This window comes from Sinocyclocheilus grahami, unplaced genomic scaffold (assembly GCF_001515645.1).
Source record: "Sinocyclocheilus grahami isolate Dianchi unplaced genomic scaffold, SAMN03320097.WGS_v1.1 scaffold651.1, whole genome shotgun sequence".
Classification (NCBI taxonomy): domain Eukaryota; kingdom Metazoa; phylum Chordata; class Actinopteri; order Cypriniformes; family Cyprinidae; genus Sinocyclocheilus; species Sinocyclocheilus grahami.
This window is the reverse complement of record NW_015505830.1, coordinates 224725-244227: the sequence shown is the minus strand read 5'-3', so window position 1 is coordinate 244227 and position 19503 is coordinate 224725. Positions and strand designations below refer to the sequence as shown.

Below are 19503 nucleotides of genomic sequence, written 5' to 3'. Positions count from 1 at the left end.
TGTATACTAGTTATGCTATTTTAATTATTAGAATTAAATTTTTTAAATTATGAAATTACATTATTTAATATTTTGTTATATGAATTAATTAAATTTTATTTAATCAATTTAAATTGATTTTATATATTAATTTTTTTTTCTTTTTTTTCTTTTTTAGAAACATCCATGAATTTAGGCCAAATTGGATTATATGGTCATCTATCTCTGTCTCATGAAGTAGAAATTATGCAATTATTTTACTCTATTTTATTTGCTTGTTAAGGTTCATCTAAAAAAAAAAATCAGCATTCTTTTTAAATTCTGCCTAAATTTCGGTATTGAATATCAGACCACAGTAAAAGAAATCAAAGTTGTTTTGGATGGTCTGTGTGTGTGTTTCCAAAGTAAACTCCTAATGAAGTAATGAAGACACATTACTGAGATCCTTCATGAATCACTCCGCTCTTCATGTTTAGAGTATAAAGCTCTATAATAGATGTTTCTCTGGTTGCTTGTTGTTGTGCTTTGCATAAGACCAGATTTGGTTTAAGATAAACTGACGTCTTTCTCTCTCTTCATTTGTGGTGAAATCAAATCCTCCTGGAATTCACAGGGCAGAATTTAGCAAAATCTGAACCTAAATGCAAATTACTCTCCAGTGAAGGCTAACAATATACCGAGACGGTCTTATATACAGAAAAGCAAACCTTGAGAGCTATTTTTTGACCAAACAGAGTTAATCAAATGGAATATTCTGTAAAATTCCATTTGATTTCACACAACAGCATACAAAATGTAATGTAGACATTGAGGAGTCACTGTTGTATGGAAACTTGTTTCTGCCACAGGATTAAAAAATAAAAAAGGTAATTGCGACTTTATTTACGAATTACGAGAGATAAATTCAGAATTGCGAGATATAAACTCAGAAATATGAGATATAAACTCAGAATTACGAGATATAAACTCAGAATTCTGAGATTTAAATGCAGAATTGCAAGATAAAGTCAGAATTGAGATAAATTCAGAATTGCGAGATAGTCTCATCATTATGATAAACTCAGAATTACGAGATTTAAACTCAGAATTATGAGATATAAACTCAGAATTATGAGATATAAACTCAGAATTACGAGATATAAACTCAGAATTATGAGATATAAACTCAGAATTATGAGATATAAACTCAGAATTATGATAAACTCAGAATTATGAGATATAAATTCAGAATTACGAGATATAAACTCAGAATTATGATAAACTCAGAATTGCATGATATAAACTCAGAATTATGATAAACTCAGAATTGCTAGATATAAACCCAGATTTGTGAAATGTAAACTCACAGTTGTGTTTACAATCGCGAGATATAAACTGGTAATTCTGTGAAGAAAAGTCTAAATTGTGAGATTAAAAAGTCACAAATATTCTGTGGTAAAAAAAAAAAAAAAGGTTTGCAAATTGCAGAATTGCGAGATGTAAACTAAGAGTTCAGAGAGAAAAAAAAAGCAAGATATAAACTCTCAAAGATCGAATTGTGACAATCACAGTTTTGTATTTTTTATCCCATGGTGGAAACAAGATTCATCCCGTCGCATCCCAGAATTTGCAGAAATGCTTTGCTTTAGTGCACCAGCACCTCATGACAAGTTTACAAGTAACAGAATGAGCAGGAAGTTTTCTTCAAAGTGACGTTGCAGTTATCAGAAGGAAATCTCAAGTGCTTGCATTGAAGCATGAAATCCAACTCCTGAACGCTTCTTACATGGAATTTAATGACAGGAGCTACTTGGAATAATAAGCTTGGATTAAATCATCGAACATGTCGGAGTTGCAGCCAAGCATTTGCATTTTCTTGCATGCAGCGAGGGTCAGAGCACTGTCTCTGCAGGTACTGACACTTTGACATTGGACTGTCTGTCGCTGATAAAGTCACCCTGCAGCCACAGGAAGCAGATCTGAATCTCCTCTGGAGGTATTCCTGTTCAATCAGTCACTGATCTTGAGTCGAGTGTGTCCGTATGGAAATGTGTCTGTTTAGTGCAGGTCAGGGATTAGATGTTCTCATCAGAACAGAAATTAAATGGAGAGGAAAGAGAAGTAGGAAAATAAGCAAGAGATAAGAGGTCACTTCTGATATGCTGCACCTTTTGAACTCTTTAAAAATTAGTATGAATAGTTGACAAATGGATATTTTAGGTTGAAATAGACGTATATATCAATTATATATATATACAGTATATATGTGTGTACTTTTTTTCAGAATTATTTCCTTTATTTTGACTAGAAAGTAAAGGATGTGAGAGACCATTTTTATTTATATTTATATGTATTATTATATTTATATTTACCATATTTTAATTTTAATTTTAATTCTGAAAAAGGCTTAAAAAGGTGATTGTTTTCCAGTCAGAGCAATGATCATTTCACTAGATTCAAAATGTAAAAGAAGCAAAATAAACAATTGTATTTAATTTAAAATAATAATAATTATATATATTTTTTTCCTTAAAAAACAAACTATCGGCATCGGTATCAGCCGAGAAATTTCATATAATTTAAATTGATCAAATAAAAAATAAATTTTTATTATAATTAAATAAAAGAATTAGAAGTATAAGCAATGTACATAAAATTACATTACTTACATAATTAACAGTAAATAAGCTCTCTCTAGTGTTTTTATAGTTAACTAACCAGCTGTGAACACTGGATAACTTTCCTGAGGTAAATGCAGTGTTAAGTGACATATTGTTTGACATCTTTCTTTCGGTTGAAATGCTGATTGAGCGATTATGTGAGACATGATGCACTTCGGTAAATTGTACTGTATCTTTAACCATATCATCTGATGTTCATTCATGTTTATTTTACGCTATAGCTTGTATTAAAGTGGAATAGACTTGTCCTCCGCGCTGCTTCTTGAAGTTTTGTATAGGCTACCTATTTAAACTTTATGTAAGTTATTTGTTATTTTATATTAGGCATAGCCTGCCCTATAGCATGGTGTATTTTTATTCATTTTGTTAATAAAAGTTCTATGTTTTATATATACGCTAAAGTGAGTTTGACGTTGTATTTTGTTGTTGCATTCAAGCAATTGACGCCGAATTGCCGCTAATTTGAAAGTGAAAGTAAAATGCGCACGCCGCTTTTAAGCTATTTAAAAGTGAAGGAAAGCGAGGAAAAGAGGGAAAATTCAAACAAACTAAAAACTAATAATTGCTTTACGCCGAATTGCCGCTATTTGAAAGCGAAAGTAAAATGCGCAAGCCGCTTTTGCAAACTATTTAAAAGCAAAGGAAAGCGAGGAAAAGAGGGAACGCCCCCACGGTGATACCAGTATTATCGGTGTTGTCACACATCGATTAACCAGTGGGAAAATGTCCTCACCATCACAACCCTGGTTTGAACTACGGGTGGTTCATAGGGTCAAATAGAACCCATGTTAATGCGTTATTATTGCTTTAACCTGGACAGCCCTAAATTCAACACGAGAAACATTTTCTTCACGCAAGTTGCTGTCTGACTCGCTTTTCCTCCATCTTTTGATTGACAGGAAATAATCTGCGCTGATCATTGGATGTTTTTAAACAATTGGCCGATGGCCGATATAGTGCAGATAATTGCTTTTATCGGCCGATACATCGGTGCATCTCTAATTTAAAAGTTTTAAATATTTATTATATATTTATTTTAAGCATATTATTTGTTTCTTTATACTAATAATTTTAAGAATTATAATTAAATATTTAATTTAATTTAAATGTGTGTTATAAGAAATACAAATTATATGAAAATATAAGTATAAATGGTATACATAAAATTTGAAAGAAAAAGTAATGTAATTTGTTTGTATAGTATTTATACTTTTATTTTTTTGTTATTTTTCATTTGTTTTTTATTTTATATATACAATATGTAATATGTAATGTTATATATATTTATATGTAATTTTTATTTTGCATTATAATTTAGTTTAGTTTATTTATTTTTTAAATAATTGAATATAATTTATTATTGTTACTGTTGTTATATTTTTGTGTGTGTGGTGAAATGGTGCAGGGCCGTGTGTGTGTGTGTGTGTGTGTGTGTGTGTGCGTGTGTGTGCGTGTGTGTGTGTGCGTGTGTTTGTGTGCGTGCGTGCATGCGTGCGCGAGTGCATGTGTGCGTGCGCAAGTGCGTGTGTGTGTGTGTGTGAGAGTGTGTGTTAGTGAATAGGTAAAAACGATAAAAGCTCTGTCACAATCAGATCATCTCTCCGTTATGAACTGCACAGGTGGACGGACTGTAACCCTTATCATGGACACTTTAACTATAAATAGCTGTGCATTTTCATGTGTGCTGAACATATGTGATAAGAGATCTGTTGTGGTTCTTTGATCTCTGATCTTAAAGAGCATTCAAATGTTGCGTGAGGAGTGCGCTTCATGAGAGCTCATCTGGATGGAGTCGTGATTAAAGAGCTGCTTGGCATACAACAAGAATGATATAGTAATGCAGAGATTCACAATGCAAATCACAATGCTCCCTTAGTGCTGGATTACACAAAGTTTGTCAACTTGTTTTCAATTTCATGTGAAGGAAACGCTTCCCCTCATGTGCGCACAGTTTTACAGATGGCTCATCTTGCGCTGGTTTGGTTTATGTTTGCATTTTTGTGTCGCAGCTCATTTCCGGACACATATTTAGCCTGTTGACAGTATTTCACATCTGAATTATTTCATGTATTTGCTCTGAAAATGCTTTAAAAAATGATTATCATTTAATCAGAGCAAATATAATTTCACCTAATCACTATTACCAAGCAGATTCAATGTAAAAGAAAAAAAATATTAAATTATTTATAATCTGATTTGTGTGAAATTCTTTTTTATTTAATATGTATTTATTAATATATATGTTAATATATAATTTACATATACAGTATGTGTGTAAGTCGAGTCAGGGCTTTGGGTCTGGCCTCCTCTGATGTGCTTTATTCACTTTGACGTTTGCGAGTACGGCCCTCTCGTACCGTTAACCCGATGTGGACAGCAGCCTGATTGGTGCACGATGGATAGGAAAGATTACGAGGCTGGGGAAGACTATGTTTTTTGGAAAATGTTGGAAATTGGGACGTTTTGTTTGTGAACTTGTATTCATTTTTATTTTTATTTATTTTTATTTGAAAGTGGCGAAGTGTTTTTATTTTTCATGTTTGAAGCTATGCTGTGCTCTTTGGCGTCTAACTAGTCAATTAGACCCTGACTGCTTGCTTGCTTTATTTATTTATTTAATTATTCCTTCCTTCATGTGGACTTTTAATTACTACTGTATATTATTTTATGAGACTACTTTAAACATACATATTTGCATTAATATAAACATTTGATAATATAGATATCTATAATTAAATATTTAAACAATTTAATAACTTTAAATTTACATTAAATATTAATATAATGTTTAATAATGTATTTTTATATTATTATACTGTTTTCTAAAATATTAAATATTTGTAAGTCATTTTTTACATTTAAATATATGCATTTATAATGTAAGCAATGTAATAACGTTATTTATTAATAAAGATAATATTAATTTCGTTAATAAAGTTTATAAAAATAATTTACATAATGTATTTTTAAATATACTATTATAAATTGTTTTGATTACAAATGTTATTTGTATTCTTAATTTTATATATATGGTCAGGTGAACCCAACAACCATTATTATATATTACATACCAAAATTATACTGGGCTTCCTAAAGACGGATTAGTCAGCCAGTCATTCAGTCAAAACATGCAGTTTTTCACATCTCTAGTCCAGTCATCATTTCAGAAAGTATTTTGCATGTCCTATTTGATTTTGAGTAAAAATGTCTAAACCTTTGGCCAACAAAAGCCAAAAAAGAGATGAAAACACTGCGTCTGTAATTACTTTAACTGTCACTGGAAAATAAATTTTTTTTTTTTCATCCACGGTGCTCTGTTATTCACTGCACACAGTAGACATACTGTATGCTTCAGAAATAGTAAGAGAAGTATGTTAATATGTTATTCTGAACATATATGAACTGACTGGCCTTAAAGAGAGATTTTGCATCTGCTCTCTCCGTTTCTCTCTGTATAATTTGCTCTCATTAGCAGCTGTCGTAGATCCAGACACAACAGGGGGTGACAGTCCATCAACACCCCTTCAATTCCCTAAAGTCTGTGTGTGTGTGTGTGTGTGTGTGTGTGTGTGCCAAATGCTGGTCCATGGCAGCCACTTTTCCTCCTGGCAACGATCTTTTTTTCCTGCTTTTGCCATTACACTGGCACTGTGTGTATGTGTGTTTAGTCAAAGACTTGAACATGCCAGTGTGTGTGTGTGTGTGTGTGTGTGTGTGTAAGGAGTGAAAGCCTTCTTCTATCAGAGGCTGTCTGGTTTATGGTCACCAAAATGACACAAGATTGGTTATATTTAATTAAATCAGAAAGAAGAGGAGAGATTCATTATTATGGTCTCAGTATTTCTACTTCTGTCATGACAGCTCTCGGGGGGATTGGCATGGTAATGTACATGACAATGTTAATGTATTTGGTCTTGGCGGAATAGATCTGCTACGCTGCTGCTGCAGAGCAAGTACCAAGACTTGCTACTGCCAATACATCCACAACATGCTGCTGTGAGCATGTAAGAAATCCTGCTGCTGCAAATATAACACACATGAAATAACCCCCATATAGCATACATCAATCACCTCGTAGCAGATCTATACAGGTGGAGCTGGGGAAGGTGGAGGGTTTCTGAAGCAAGCTGTGACTGCTACGGCAAGCCCTAGTCATATATTTGAATGTTGAGCAGCGAGCTCATTGGCTACCGATACAGGAGAGAACCAATCAGCTGTGCCATGTGATAATGATGTCATTAGGTCAGATTGAGTTAGACCTATCGGACTGCGCCATCTAGAGTTTCATGCCAGAACTCTGTATTTGTGATATTTTTGACAAATAGATTATGAAGGGCAAACCTCATGAAACCATAAATGAATACATGAAAATAAGCAATTATAATTTGCTTAAAGAAAATTAATTTTAGGACCATGTAAGGCCATTGCAAAGTATATTTTCATGACAATTGAATATTTCTCCGCTTTCTATTTCTTTTACCAGAAGTGACCAGTGTTTGGCTCTTCTGAGATGATCAAGGTTTGCTTTTATCAGTTAATTTATTTCCCTACATTTTTCAGGTTGTTAAGGTGTTGCTAAGATATTCTAATTTGTTTTTAGCACATTTTGGTTGCTTCAGTGTTTTGGCCGGTTGCTAGGGAGTTGCTAAGGTGTTCAGAAGTTTGCCCAATTTTATGTGGTTGCTAAGTTTTTCTTGTCCTGCATGTAAAAACCATACATGTGATCAATTCAGCACACCTCTCTTTAGCAAAACACATGATTTGATAAGAGAGTTTGGCTTTTCTGAGATTATCAAAGGTTGCTATTATCAGTATGTTTATTTCTCGTGGTTGTTGCATTGAAGTACTGTGAATGTCCTCCTATGTTTGCTCCACACGTCATGTTAAATAAAGCTCCAGATGTGTGTATGCGTGGAACCTGCCGCAGTGGAGGGCCAGATGTACCTCGCTGTGTTTCTTGTGGTGGGTTTGTAAGGTGCTCTGGCAGGAGAATTCAGCACTTTGGACAGCACCTTGGCTTTTCTTTCTCACACTCCGAGAAACATCTGCGGCTGCTGGTTAACAGCTGCAGCTGTTTCGCCAAAGGTGTACAGAAACACTATTCACCAGCTGGGATGAAACCAGCTCATCACACTTTTTTCATGTTTGGAAGATAAGCAGAAATTTTTACTAATCAGAAATTCTCATTTGAAATTATTTTTCTAAATGCATGTATTTCTATTCCATATCTCTATAGTCCCATGTCATTTTAATGATGACGTACAGATACAATATCATGTTTTCTTGAAGATATTGAAAATCTGAACACATCAACTGATTTTGTTGATCATATTAATTATGAGTTTCTAACAGTGTAGATAAAACCTATAGCTTTTTTTTAAGCATGCAAATGCCACTGCCATTATATTAGGTGCTTTGGCTGGTTGCTAGAGTGTTGCCATGCAGTTGCTAAGGTGTTCTAATTTGTTTTTAGCCCACTGTTATGTGGTTGCTAGGGTGTTGCTATGCAGTTTTTAAACTCCGAGAAATATCTGCGGCTGCTGGTTAACAGCTGCAGCTGTTTCGCCAAAGGTGTACAGAAACACTATTCACCAGCTGGGATGAAACCAGCTCATCACACTTTTTTCATGTTTGGAAGATAAGCAGAAATTTTTACTAATCAGAAATTCTCATTTGAAATTATTTTTCTAAATGCATGTATTTCTATTCCATATCTCTATAGTCCCATGTCATTTTAATGATGACGTACAGATACAATATCATGTTTTCTTGAAGATATTGAAAATCTGAACACATCAACTGATTTTGTTGATCATATTAATTATGAGTTTCTAACAGTGTAGATAAAACCTATAGCTTTTTTTTAAGCATGCAAATACCACTGCCATTATATTAGGTGCTTTGGCTGGTTGCTAGAGTGTTGCCATGCAGTTGCTAAGGTGTTCTAATTTGTTTTTAGCCCACTGTTATGTGGTTGCTAGGGTGTTGCTATGCAGTTTTTAAAGTGTTCTAATTTGTTTTTTTAGCACAATGTTATGTAGTTGCTAGGGTGTTGCAATGCAGTTGCTAAGGTGTTCTGATTTGTTTTTAGCCCACAGTTATGTGGTTGCTAAGGTGTTGCTATGCAGTTTTAAGGTGTTCTCATTTGTTATTTAGCACAATGTTATGTAGTTGCTAGGGTGTTGCTATGCACTGCAGTTGCTAAGGTGTTCTAATTTGTCTTTAGCCCACTGTTATGTGGTTGCTAGGGGGTTTTTATGCCGTTTTTAAGGTGTTCTAATTTGTTTTTTTAGCACAATGTTATGTAGTTGCTAGGGTGTTGCAATGCAGTTGCTAAGGTGTTCTGATTTGTTTTTAGCGCACAGTTATGTGGTTGCTAAGGTGTTGCTATGCAGTTTTAAGGTGTTCTCATTTTCTATTTAGCACAATGTTATGTAGTTGCTAGGGTGTTGCTATGCACTGCAGTTGCTAAGGTGTTCTAATTTGTCTTTAGCCCACTGTTATGTGGTTGCTAGGGGGTTTTTATGCCGTTTTTAAGGTGTTCTAATTTGTTTTTTTAGCACAATGTTATGTAGTTGCTAGGGTGTTGCAATGCAGTTGCTAAGGTGTTCTGATTTGTTTTTAGCCCACTGTTATGTGGTTGCTAAGGTGTTGCTATGCAGTTTTAAGGTGTTCTCATTTGCTATTTAGCACAATGTTATGTAGTTGCTAGGGTGTTGCTATGCACTGCAGTTGCTAAGGTGTTCTATTTTGTTTTTTAAACACAATGTTAAATTGTTGCTGGGTTGTTCTGGCTGGTTGCTAGTATGTTGCCATGCAGTTGCTGTGGTTGTGAGGGTGTTGCTGAGGTATTCTAATTGTTTTTAGCACTATGCTATGTTTTCGTTAGAGTGTTTCTATGCAGTTGCCAAGGTGTTCTAATTGGTTTTTAGCACAATGGTATGTGGCTACCAGGGTGTTCTAATATGTTTTTAGCACGGTGTGGTTGCTAGGGTGTTGCTATGCAGTTCGTAAAGTGTACTAAATTGTTTTTAGCACAGTGTGGTTGCTAGGGTGTTTTGGCTGGTTGCTAGTGTGCTAGTTGCTAAGGTATTCTGATTGTTTTTTTAGCACATTGCTTGGTTGCTATGGTGTTTTGGCTGTTTCTAGGGTGTTGCCATGCAGTTTCTAAGGTGTTCTAATTTGTTTTTGCCCAATGTTATGTGGTTGCTATGCTGTTTATTTTGTCCAGCATGTGATCTCAACATAACAGCACGCTTCTCCTCAGCAAGATTTGATGGTGTAATAGACAGATACTTGGGTTTGCTTAAATCTCTAACCTGTCGTATGAGCAACAGTAAATGTGACGCTAGCTCTATGTTGATTTTGCAAGTTTGTGCATGCAAATTTGTTGGTGTTTGAGTCCTGTTGAGCAGATATCACAGCCTCTTCCCTCTTCCCCCCAGGCAGCAGGGAGGCGGCATTCACCTACGCCATCACCGCCGCTGGGGTCGCCCACGCCGTGACGGCCGCATGCAGCCAGGGCAACATGAGCCACTGCAGCTGCGACAGGGAGAAACAGGGCTATTACAACCAGGAGGAGGGCTGGAAATGGGGCGGATGCTCGGCAGACATTAAATACGGCATTGAATTCTCCCGGAAGTTTGTGGATGCCCGGGAGATTAAAAAAAATGCCCGACGGCTGATGAACCTTCATAACAACGAAGCTGGCCGAAAGGTGAGGCTTTTTTTCTGCACGAGCTTAAACAATTCAGTTCAACGTTGTTTCTGCAAGACTGCCAGACCGTTCATCCAAATATTTTGTTTGAATGCACGGTTTGGAAAAGAGTCCAGACAACGCGTCTTAATCTGTTTAGACTTCAGAAGCTTTTCGAAAAACTTTGAAGCTTGGTAGAGTTTGAAGAAACAAATAAAGTCGTATGCGTTCATTTGTTATTTCTCAAGAGCATTTTAATTTGACAATTTACCAACATTGGTCGTGGTCGCCTTGCAGAAACATTTATCCGGTTTTGTTTGACTGCACGGTTGGGAAAATCTTCAAGACAATGCTGCTTAATCTGTTTTAGATGTTGGAGACGTTGAACCTTGGAAGCGCCTTTTGGCTACCGTTTAGTTGAAGAAACAAATAACAAATTCTTCAGAAATGTATCCATTAATTTATGCTAAAAAGACAAATGCATTTAGACTTTGATGCCATTTTTTTAACTTAAAGAGCATTTTAGAGTTTGGCTTTGTGAAGACGAGCGATGTGGCTCTTCTTGACGGTCCTCTAGAGGCGTTCGCTCTTGTGTGGGTGGCGTAGTTCGTTCTTCCTACGTAAAACAGGTGTTTCGAGTGGCATCTAAAATGATTCACCCACGACCAACCCAAAGCAAGCTTGAGCGCTCCGCAACAGTCAGCCGTTTTCAGCAACCCGTTTCGCTTCAGCCAATTACTGCGTGTTTTCTCGGTTCCCGCCTTGATCCCGGTTCAAGCTCGGTTTGGCCGCTCGCCGCTCTGGCCATGTTTGTTTGTTTGATAGCTGTTAGTCATCCAAGAACACAAAACAACATGCACTGAAACAGCAGAACCGCATGCACTCCAGTGACAAATGGATCTAATTAATAACACAAAGCTTTATGGGGTGAGCGAGCCTAAGCCAAGCCGGGACTCAGCCCCAGGATCGCGGTTGCCAGTTGGAGCCTGGCCAATCCCATCGCTGGCCGCTGCATGGAATCATCAAGTCTAAAGCCTGTAACAGGATATTATTGCGAGTCTTTCTGCGGCACTGAAAACACAGCCCTCGCTCCATTGAGTCAGGCTTTTTTCTCGTCTTTTATAGAGGACCCACAATGGCAATCGTGGAGCCATAGCATCATAGGGTAAGGGGGGACGGGACGTACCATATGACTCTGGATGGGGGAAGATGGAAGTTGCCGCTCTGGAATTTCAATTGCTATCATACGTGTATGTGGTTGGAGCGAGCCGGGGCCAAAACTGGTCCACATTAGCGCTGTGGATGTAAGCGTATCCAGGCAAATGTAAACAGCGCTGCGGGCCGTCGGACGGCTTGTGAAGTAACACATCGTTCATTTTGAAACGCCGTTGCCTGCGGGCACACGCTGACTTGTTGTATGTTGAATCTACGTTAGTTCTCTGCAGATTCAACATTGATGCATTGAAGCCACGTGGAACTAATTTCGTTCAGATAATCAGTGTTTTACAAGGGAACAATTTGTTAATTGCTTAACTAATGGCTGAAAATCCAGTTTACATTTTATGAATATAATTACCGCTTGGCAGAATTAATAAAACATTCTACTTGTTATGAAATGTTTCAAAACATAGTGAGCTGGCTTGCTTTGTGTACACACTAAAATATATTTCCTTTTTCAGTTATAAAACTATACTACTACTATTTTATTTTAACAATACATTTTTAAATACATTTGTATTATTTAATATGTTTTATATTATACTGTTTTATTATTTATAAAATATAATGTTAAAAATACTATATTAAATAAATTAAAATACTATATAAATGAAGTAATATGAAAAAGCTAAATATTTTAGCTATTTTTATATACTATAAAAGTCTGTATGTATAATTTCACTTTTATATTTGTGTATTTATGTTTTTAATGTAAAAATCTAAAACAAAAAAGTGTTACATGACAATGCATATATACAGTATATATATATATATATATATATATATATAATGCAACGTAAAAATGTATATAAAATAAAAAAAAATGTCATAGACTTGTCATAGACTTTTATAGATATTATGCCTTTCAATGCAGTTAAAAAAAAAAATTAAAAAAAAGTATTATGCTTTACAATGCAGGCAGACTATGCATACATATTTTCTTCATAAACGTCTGATGCCTTAAAATCTATTTTGGCAGCTCAATAGGTTTTGGAACAAGTACATTTTTTAAAATCTAAAATCATACACCAATAATAAATTTATTCTGTTCATTTTTTTTTAGCATAATTCAATCAGTGGCCAATTAGGAACTATTTTTTATTTAAAGTGGAAAACTGGCAGCCTTCATATGAGTCATAGAAAGAGGCCAAGACTTCACTGTAGACTTTTATAAATGTCTTGCCAGAACAATCGTCCCGACCTCTTTTGTTATTGCACAGACCCTGTTGAAATCGAGATGTCCCGATCGACTTTAACTGTCAATGGCCTCGCGTGGGTCAAGACGGTTTTGTGGGATTGATCAATTATTTTACATGTGTTTTCCAGGCAACTGATAATTGCTTTTGGTAAGGGATCGTGCCAGACAGGGAAAAGGGTCTGGAAAAAGTCTTTCATACAGTATTGATATCCAATGTTCTAAAAATCTAAAAATAAAACGTCTCCTTTTCTGTGCAATACACTGTACATATTTGCTTGATGATTCGAACCCTTTCTCCATCTGCAGTGCAGGTTTCTTCCGCTTTCTTTCCATTTGCTGATGGTTGTTCGGTAGCTTCATCGCTGCTAAAGATCTGCAATGCATTAAACTGCTCAATAATCCACTTCTAACTGGGAGTATCATGGTGTTTGGTTATAGGAGATTTATATTTATTTTCCTGCTCATAGATGTGGTGTGCAGGAAGGTAGAGAGAATTACAGAGTAGGTTTGATGGGTAACTGGCAGAGAGCTGCTGGTGTGGATCAGCAGCGAGCGTCTGAAGTCTCCGGCAGTATTAATCTAGCACATTAGATCGCCGCTACGCCAGCATATGGTTTTTCCACTGCATGTACGTTGCTCGTCTTCCAAACAGCCTAGTGCAAACCATAAAAAGGCTGATTTCCGAAAGCCTGTGCTGTGTTTTAATGTTCAGAATAGCATACTATCATACTATTTCCGAAGTATGTTGAACATGCACGTTTGTGAAATTTCTGTATGCATGGGATACTCTGTCCCAGAATGCAATGTTGTCGCCTTAATCTTCCTTTTCCGTTGTGATGAGTGAACCGTAACCAATAATAATTGAACCTGTGATTTTGAATCATTTAATGAATTATTTCATTATTCTTCTGTGAATTGGTTTTATAACGTGTATTTATTTATTTTTTATATCTGCGTTATGTTTGCAACCATGAGGGACGTTTAATTTTCTGGTATGCACAAACAGCTTTGGATGAAGAAGAGCAAAATCTGCTAGTTCTGGGTTATTTAAAGCGATGTGCAAAACACTGGAAGTATGAAAGCTTAAGAACAAGCTTCTTAACAAGTTGAATGAAACAGTTGAAATTCTGACATGATTTTAAGCTCATGATTTTAAGGTGCTGTTAGTCCTTTTCCGTAGTTTCTCTGACACAATTGCAGTTGTTACACGACACTCTGACTGAGACTCGTACTGTTGTCCCGCAGGTTCTGGGAGAGCGGATGAAGCTGGAATGCAAGTGTCACGGCGTGTCGGGCTCCTGCACCACCAAAACCTGCTGGACCACGTTACCCAAGTTCCGCGAGATCGGCTACGTCCTGAAGGACAAGTACAACAAAGCGGTGCATGTGGAGGTGGTCCGCGCCTCGCGCCTGCGGCAGCCCACCTTCCTCAAGGTGAAGAAGACGCACGGTTACCAGAAGCCCTTAGAAACGGACTTGGTCTACATCGAGCGCTCGCCCAACTACTGCGAAGAGGACGCCAAAACGGGCAGCGTGGGGACGCAGGGGCGGCTGTGCAACCGGACGTCGCCGCTCACAGACGGTTGTGACCTCATGTGCTGTGGGCGGGGCTACAACACGCATCAGTACACCAAAGTGTGGCAATGCAACTGTAAATTCCAGTGGTGCTGTTTTGTGAAATGCAACACCTGTAGCGAGAGGACGGAGGTGTTTACCTGCAAATGAATGGCTCGGTGCGGTGTCGTTTTGCACAGCAGAATGTATATTTGCTTTAACACAGAGTTAAAATACTAAACTCTATCGGTAGGTACGAGCCCGGAGGTACGTGCACTGACTAAAGGACTGCAGGGTGCCAGCCGAGCATGCTGGGATTTGTAGTGTGGGGCTCGGCATCATCTCAAAACGCCACGGAGGAACTCGTCGAAGGAGCTCAATGCAAATCGAGGATGTATAAATGCCAACTGGAATCTGGTAGAGTATGTTAGCTATCCAGTCACACTGGATCTGTCTGTTTGAACACTGAAAATAAATTATTATATATTATATGTCATAGTCTCCTAAGGAACCGAAGCGCTAACGGGTAGAAATGTGTTCTTTTGTACTAAGTGTAAACCAAGAGAAAGACTTTGTAGAAGCTCGTGACTGAAAACGTCTTGTAGAGGGAAGAAAAAAGGCCTTGTGTTTTCCGACAGGAACGTTTGATGGCTAATGATGTGTTCCCGGAGGTACGTGCACTGACTAAAGGACTGCAGGGTGCCAGCCGAGCATGCTGGGATTTGTAGTGTGGGGCTCGGCATCATCTCAAAACGCCACGGAGGAACTCGTCGAAGGAGCTCAATGCAAATCGAGGATGTATAAATGCCAACTGGAATCTGGTAGAGTATGTTAGCTATCCAGTCACACTGGATCTGTCTGTTTGAACACTGAAAATAAATTATTATGTATTATATGTCATAGTCTCCTAAGGAACCGAAGCGCTAACGGGTAGAAATGTGTTCTTTTGTACTAAGTGTAAACCAAGAGAAAGACTTTGTAGAAGCTCGTGACTGAAAACGTCTTGTAGAGGGAAGAAAAAAGGCCTTGTGTTTTGATGGCTAATGATGTGTTGACTTCCGAAACCCCTGTCATTTATTTTTTGGTCAGCTGTCGCATGTTAACATGGGTTCATCTTTGCTGTAATCTAGCCGTAGTTCTCAGTAAGGTGCGCGATAGACGTTCGGGCCACTTTTCTTTTTCCGACTTTGCTAAACCAGTCTCTACGATTCAAAGATCCTTCCTCAGTTCATGAAATGTGGAACGAATATATTTCTGGATATGTTACAGAGTGCTGCACTGATATTTTTTCTATTCAGATACGATGCAATTAAAAGTAAAATAAATATCAAGTCGACTGACATCTGGGATGTTTTTGCAGGGGGAAAAAATTACCAAAATCTGGGGTTTGAAACCCATATGTTATATAATATATTGCATACAATAATTATAATAAAATAAATATATAATAATAAAACCGTACAGAACATTTTATGTAATACATTATATAATATTTCAAATTACTGTAGTATTTAATGTGTGTGTGTGTGTACATTTATATTTATAAGATAAGATATTACAGAAAATATAGCCAATAATATTGTATTTTATATTACTATTTGATATTACAGATTTTATATTTTATCTATATCATTCATATTTAATATGTTTTACATTAGTATTTAAAAATATATGTCTGTATTTTACAATACATGGTAGGTATTATATACAATATTCTAATATAATTTTATATAATGTTATATTATATGAAACAGAACATATTACATAATATTGTATATAAAATTGTAAATATAAAAAGTTACATATAAAATACTAACATATTCGTATTTTATATGTTACTTTTTATTATATAATAAATGTAACATGAAATATATCATATTTTATATGAAGATTAACACAAATAATTTCCATTACAATAACAGAGTTTGGACATACAACTCTATGGAAAGAAGTTTCTCTCCTCAATTTTAAAAGTTGACAAATCTGTTATCTTTTCTGTCCTATGCACAATTATGTTTTGTTTTTTTTTTGCATTTACTGTAGCATTTTTGGTCCCTGCTGGTGAACTGCTTTCTAAATTAGTTTTTTTTTAAAAAGTTACATATAAAATACTAACATATTCGTATTTTATATGTTACTTTTTATTATATAATAAATGTAACATGAAATATATCATATTTTATATGAAGATTAACACAAATAATTTCCATTACAATAACAGAGTTTGGACATACAACTCTATGGAAAGAAGTTTCTCTCCTCAATTTTAAAAGTTGACAAATCTGTTATCTTTTCTGTCCTATGCACAATTATGTTTTTTTTTTTTTTTGCATTTACTGTAGCATTTTTGGTCCCTGCTGGTGAACTGCTTTCTAAATTAGTTTTTTTTTTAAATGCAAAATCCATTGATGAAAAGGTTTATACTGCGTTTGGTCCCAAACGTCTGTGTCTTCAAGTGCACATGACTCCAGTTCCCTGTATTTCAGAAGCCTGAAAAACCATTAAACACACATCACCTCTCAACACAATGATCGCTAAACCCGAAAAGAATAGACTCGTCGCCATCTCCCCATTATAAATGACAAGATGAATTGCGCTGGTGGCTTTTATGCTTGTTTCCTGGCCGTGTCAGGGACAGCTTTCCACTTCCATGTCTTCGAAGCCCATTTGGGAATGTTGCCTAAAATGAGGCAGTGATATTCACAGTTACTCATATTTGAGGCCGCACTCCCAAAGGATGGAAATTGTGCCCCTATTGCACAGTTCCAGTCACAATCTTAATAGGGCATGAGGAAACATACATCATTAGATAGCATGGTTAAATCAAGCGAGCAGCTCGCCCATCCAGCCTTTCTTTACGTTTTTGAGAAAAACACATGTTTATAATATATTGTGGTCCGTTCGCTTGATTGTGGCAAAGGGGGGGGGGGGGGAAACAAGAGGGTTTAGGTTGATTCGCTCTTGGACTCCAGTAGATATTATGCTCTTTCATAGTGCTTCAGTGTATGGGACTTTGTCTCAGATGTTTCTCCTAAAATTCCTTAGGGAAAATTAAAACGTATGGAGCTTAGAGCTATAAAATGCATATGGATTTGATGAGAAATGATTGAGATCTCTGACTTTTGATCACCTCTCAACACAATGATCGCTAAACCCGAAAAGAATAGACTCGTCGCCATCTCCCCATTATAAATGACAAGATGAATTGCGCTGGTGGCTTTTATGCTTGTTTCCTGGCCGTGTCAGGGACAGCTTTCCACTTCCATGTCTTCGAAGCCCATTTGGGAATGTTGCCTAAAATGAGGCAGTGAAAAAAATTCCTTAGGGAAAATGAAAACGTATGGAGCTTAGAGCTATAAAATGCATATGGATTTGATGAGAAATGACTGAGATCTCTGACTTTTGATTGCAGACTTTGGGATCTAAGTTGACTGACATTTGGGATGATTTCAGAATCATAAAATATAATAAAATATTACAAAAATATCTAATCATATAAATATTATAAGACATGGAAATTGGTTTGAGCTCCATTTTATAAGTTGACTAACATATTTATTTTTAATTGCAGACTTTTGGATCTAAGCTAATATATATCGAGCACTTCACTCCAGTAGATATTATGCTCTTTCATAGTGCTTCAGTGTATGGGACTTTGTCTCAGATGTTTCTCCTAAAATTCCTTAGGGAAAATTAAAACGTATGGAGCTTAGAGCTATAAAATGCATATGGATTTGATGAGAAATGATTGAGATCTCTGACTTTTGATTGCAGACTTTGGGATCTAAGTTGACTGACATTTGGGATGATTTCAGAATCATAAAATATAATAAAATATTACAAAAATATCTAATCATATAAATATTATAAGACATGGAAATTGGTTTGAGCTCCATTTTATAAGTTGACTAACATATTTATTTTGACTTTTGGACTTTTGGATCTAAGCTAATATATATCGAGCACTTCTATATATATATATATATATATATATATAAATATAGAACTTTTCCATTTGCTCTCTATTTAGTCTCATTAATGTCTGGGCAAAACATTTGAGATGAAATAGATTTCATTTGTGATTTTTTTTTTTTATGTACACAATACACAAATTCCTAGATTAATTAGGAAAATCTGAATATAATCCACTTTTTAGGTAAATTTGGGAAGTTATTGCAGGGGGAAATCAGTTCTCAGAATTGTATAATCATACAATAAAAAAATTTATATTATTATCATTATATATAATGCATATTACAATACATATGATGTTATATTACATACAAAATGTTATAATCAAATATTGCAAAAAAAATAATATTTCTACTTAATTATATCTTATTATATATAAATTATATTATTATATCTAATTATATATTTTTAGGCATCTCATAATTCTCTCACATACAAGATTATTTGGAAAATCTGAAAGCATTTCACTTTTTAGGTGAATCTACACACTATTCGAACTAGTTTAACAAACTAGTTTCCAGTGAATGCGTCAAAATAATGTTACATTTCAATCCAAATGTATGTTTGGCTTTCAACTGAAATATAATGTTAATTTATGGGTACGGCAGTATTTTTGGAGCTCATGCATGGATTTTAAGGGTGTCCGTTGAGGGAATGCTCTCGGGATCATCATGCTTTCGGCTGAAAGACATTACAGGCGTGCAGCAAAGCAGAAGTAAGATGTGTTTTGTTAGTTGTCTGAAGCCCTGGGGCCCGGAACCATCTAAGCTCCATCACTATACCCCGGATTGCCCAAAATAAATCCACCTGTTTCTGGCAAACATTTTGTCATTAAAAAATATGAGAGCGAAAAACAGAATCCGCGGTGTGTGTGCTCTCCTCTAAAGCAGCTTTTGTTCTGGTGTCAAGATGGTTTGTTCAATGCGAGCTCCACTCCGGCGGCATTATTCACACAGAAACGGCCCGATCGGACAGCAATGCACTAGTAACTCACACGGGTGAGAGAGAGAGAGACTGCATTTAATAGATCACTGATCATTTATAGCTGCTTAACAACACAGAATGAAGACGATTCCCTTATTGCATTGCTCAAATGTTTCTCTTTTAATATAGAGTTCCCACTTATGATTGAGTCTCAACTTTGAAAGTTTCTCCAAAACCAGAATAAAAAATGGACAAATGAGTGATGAGAGTAAAGAGCAGTTCAGATCATTTGATGAGAAATG

The 19503-nt window shown here is 35.9% G+C and overlaps 1 protein-coding gene across 3 annotated transcripts in view; it reads left to right on the top strand.

Annotated features, from left to right (window-relative positions):
* Positions 1–15664, top strand: part of LOC107558594 (protein Wnt-7b) — a 61882-nt gene extending 46218 nt beyond the window's left edge. For 2 of the 3 annotated variants that reach the window (XM_016242256.1, XM_016242254.1), the window contains exons 3-4: positions 10085–10356; positions 13997–14963. In XM_016242256.1, the coding sequence (XP_016097742.1) occupies positions 10085–10356; positions 13997–14476 (752 nt within the window). In that variant the 3' untranslated portion in view covers positions 14477–14963. The other variant, XR_001605500.1, reaches the window with a different exon arrangement.
* The last annotated feature ends 3839 nt before the right edge of the window (positions 15665–19503 follow it).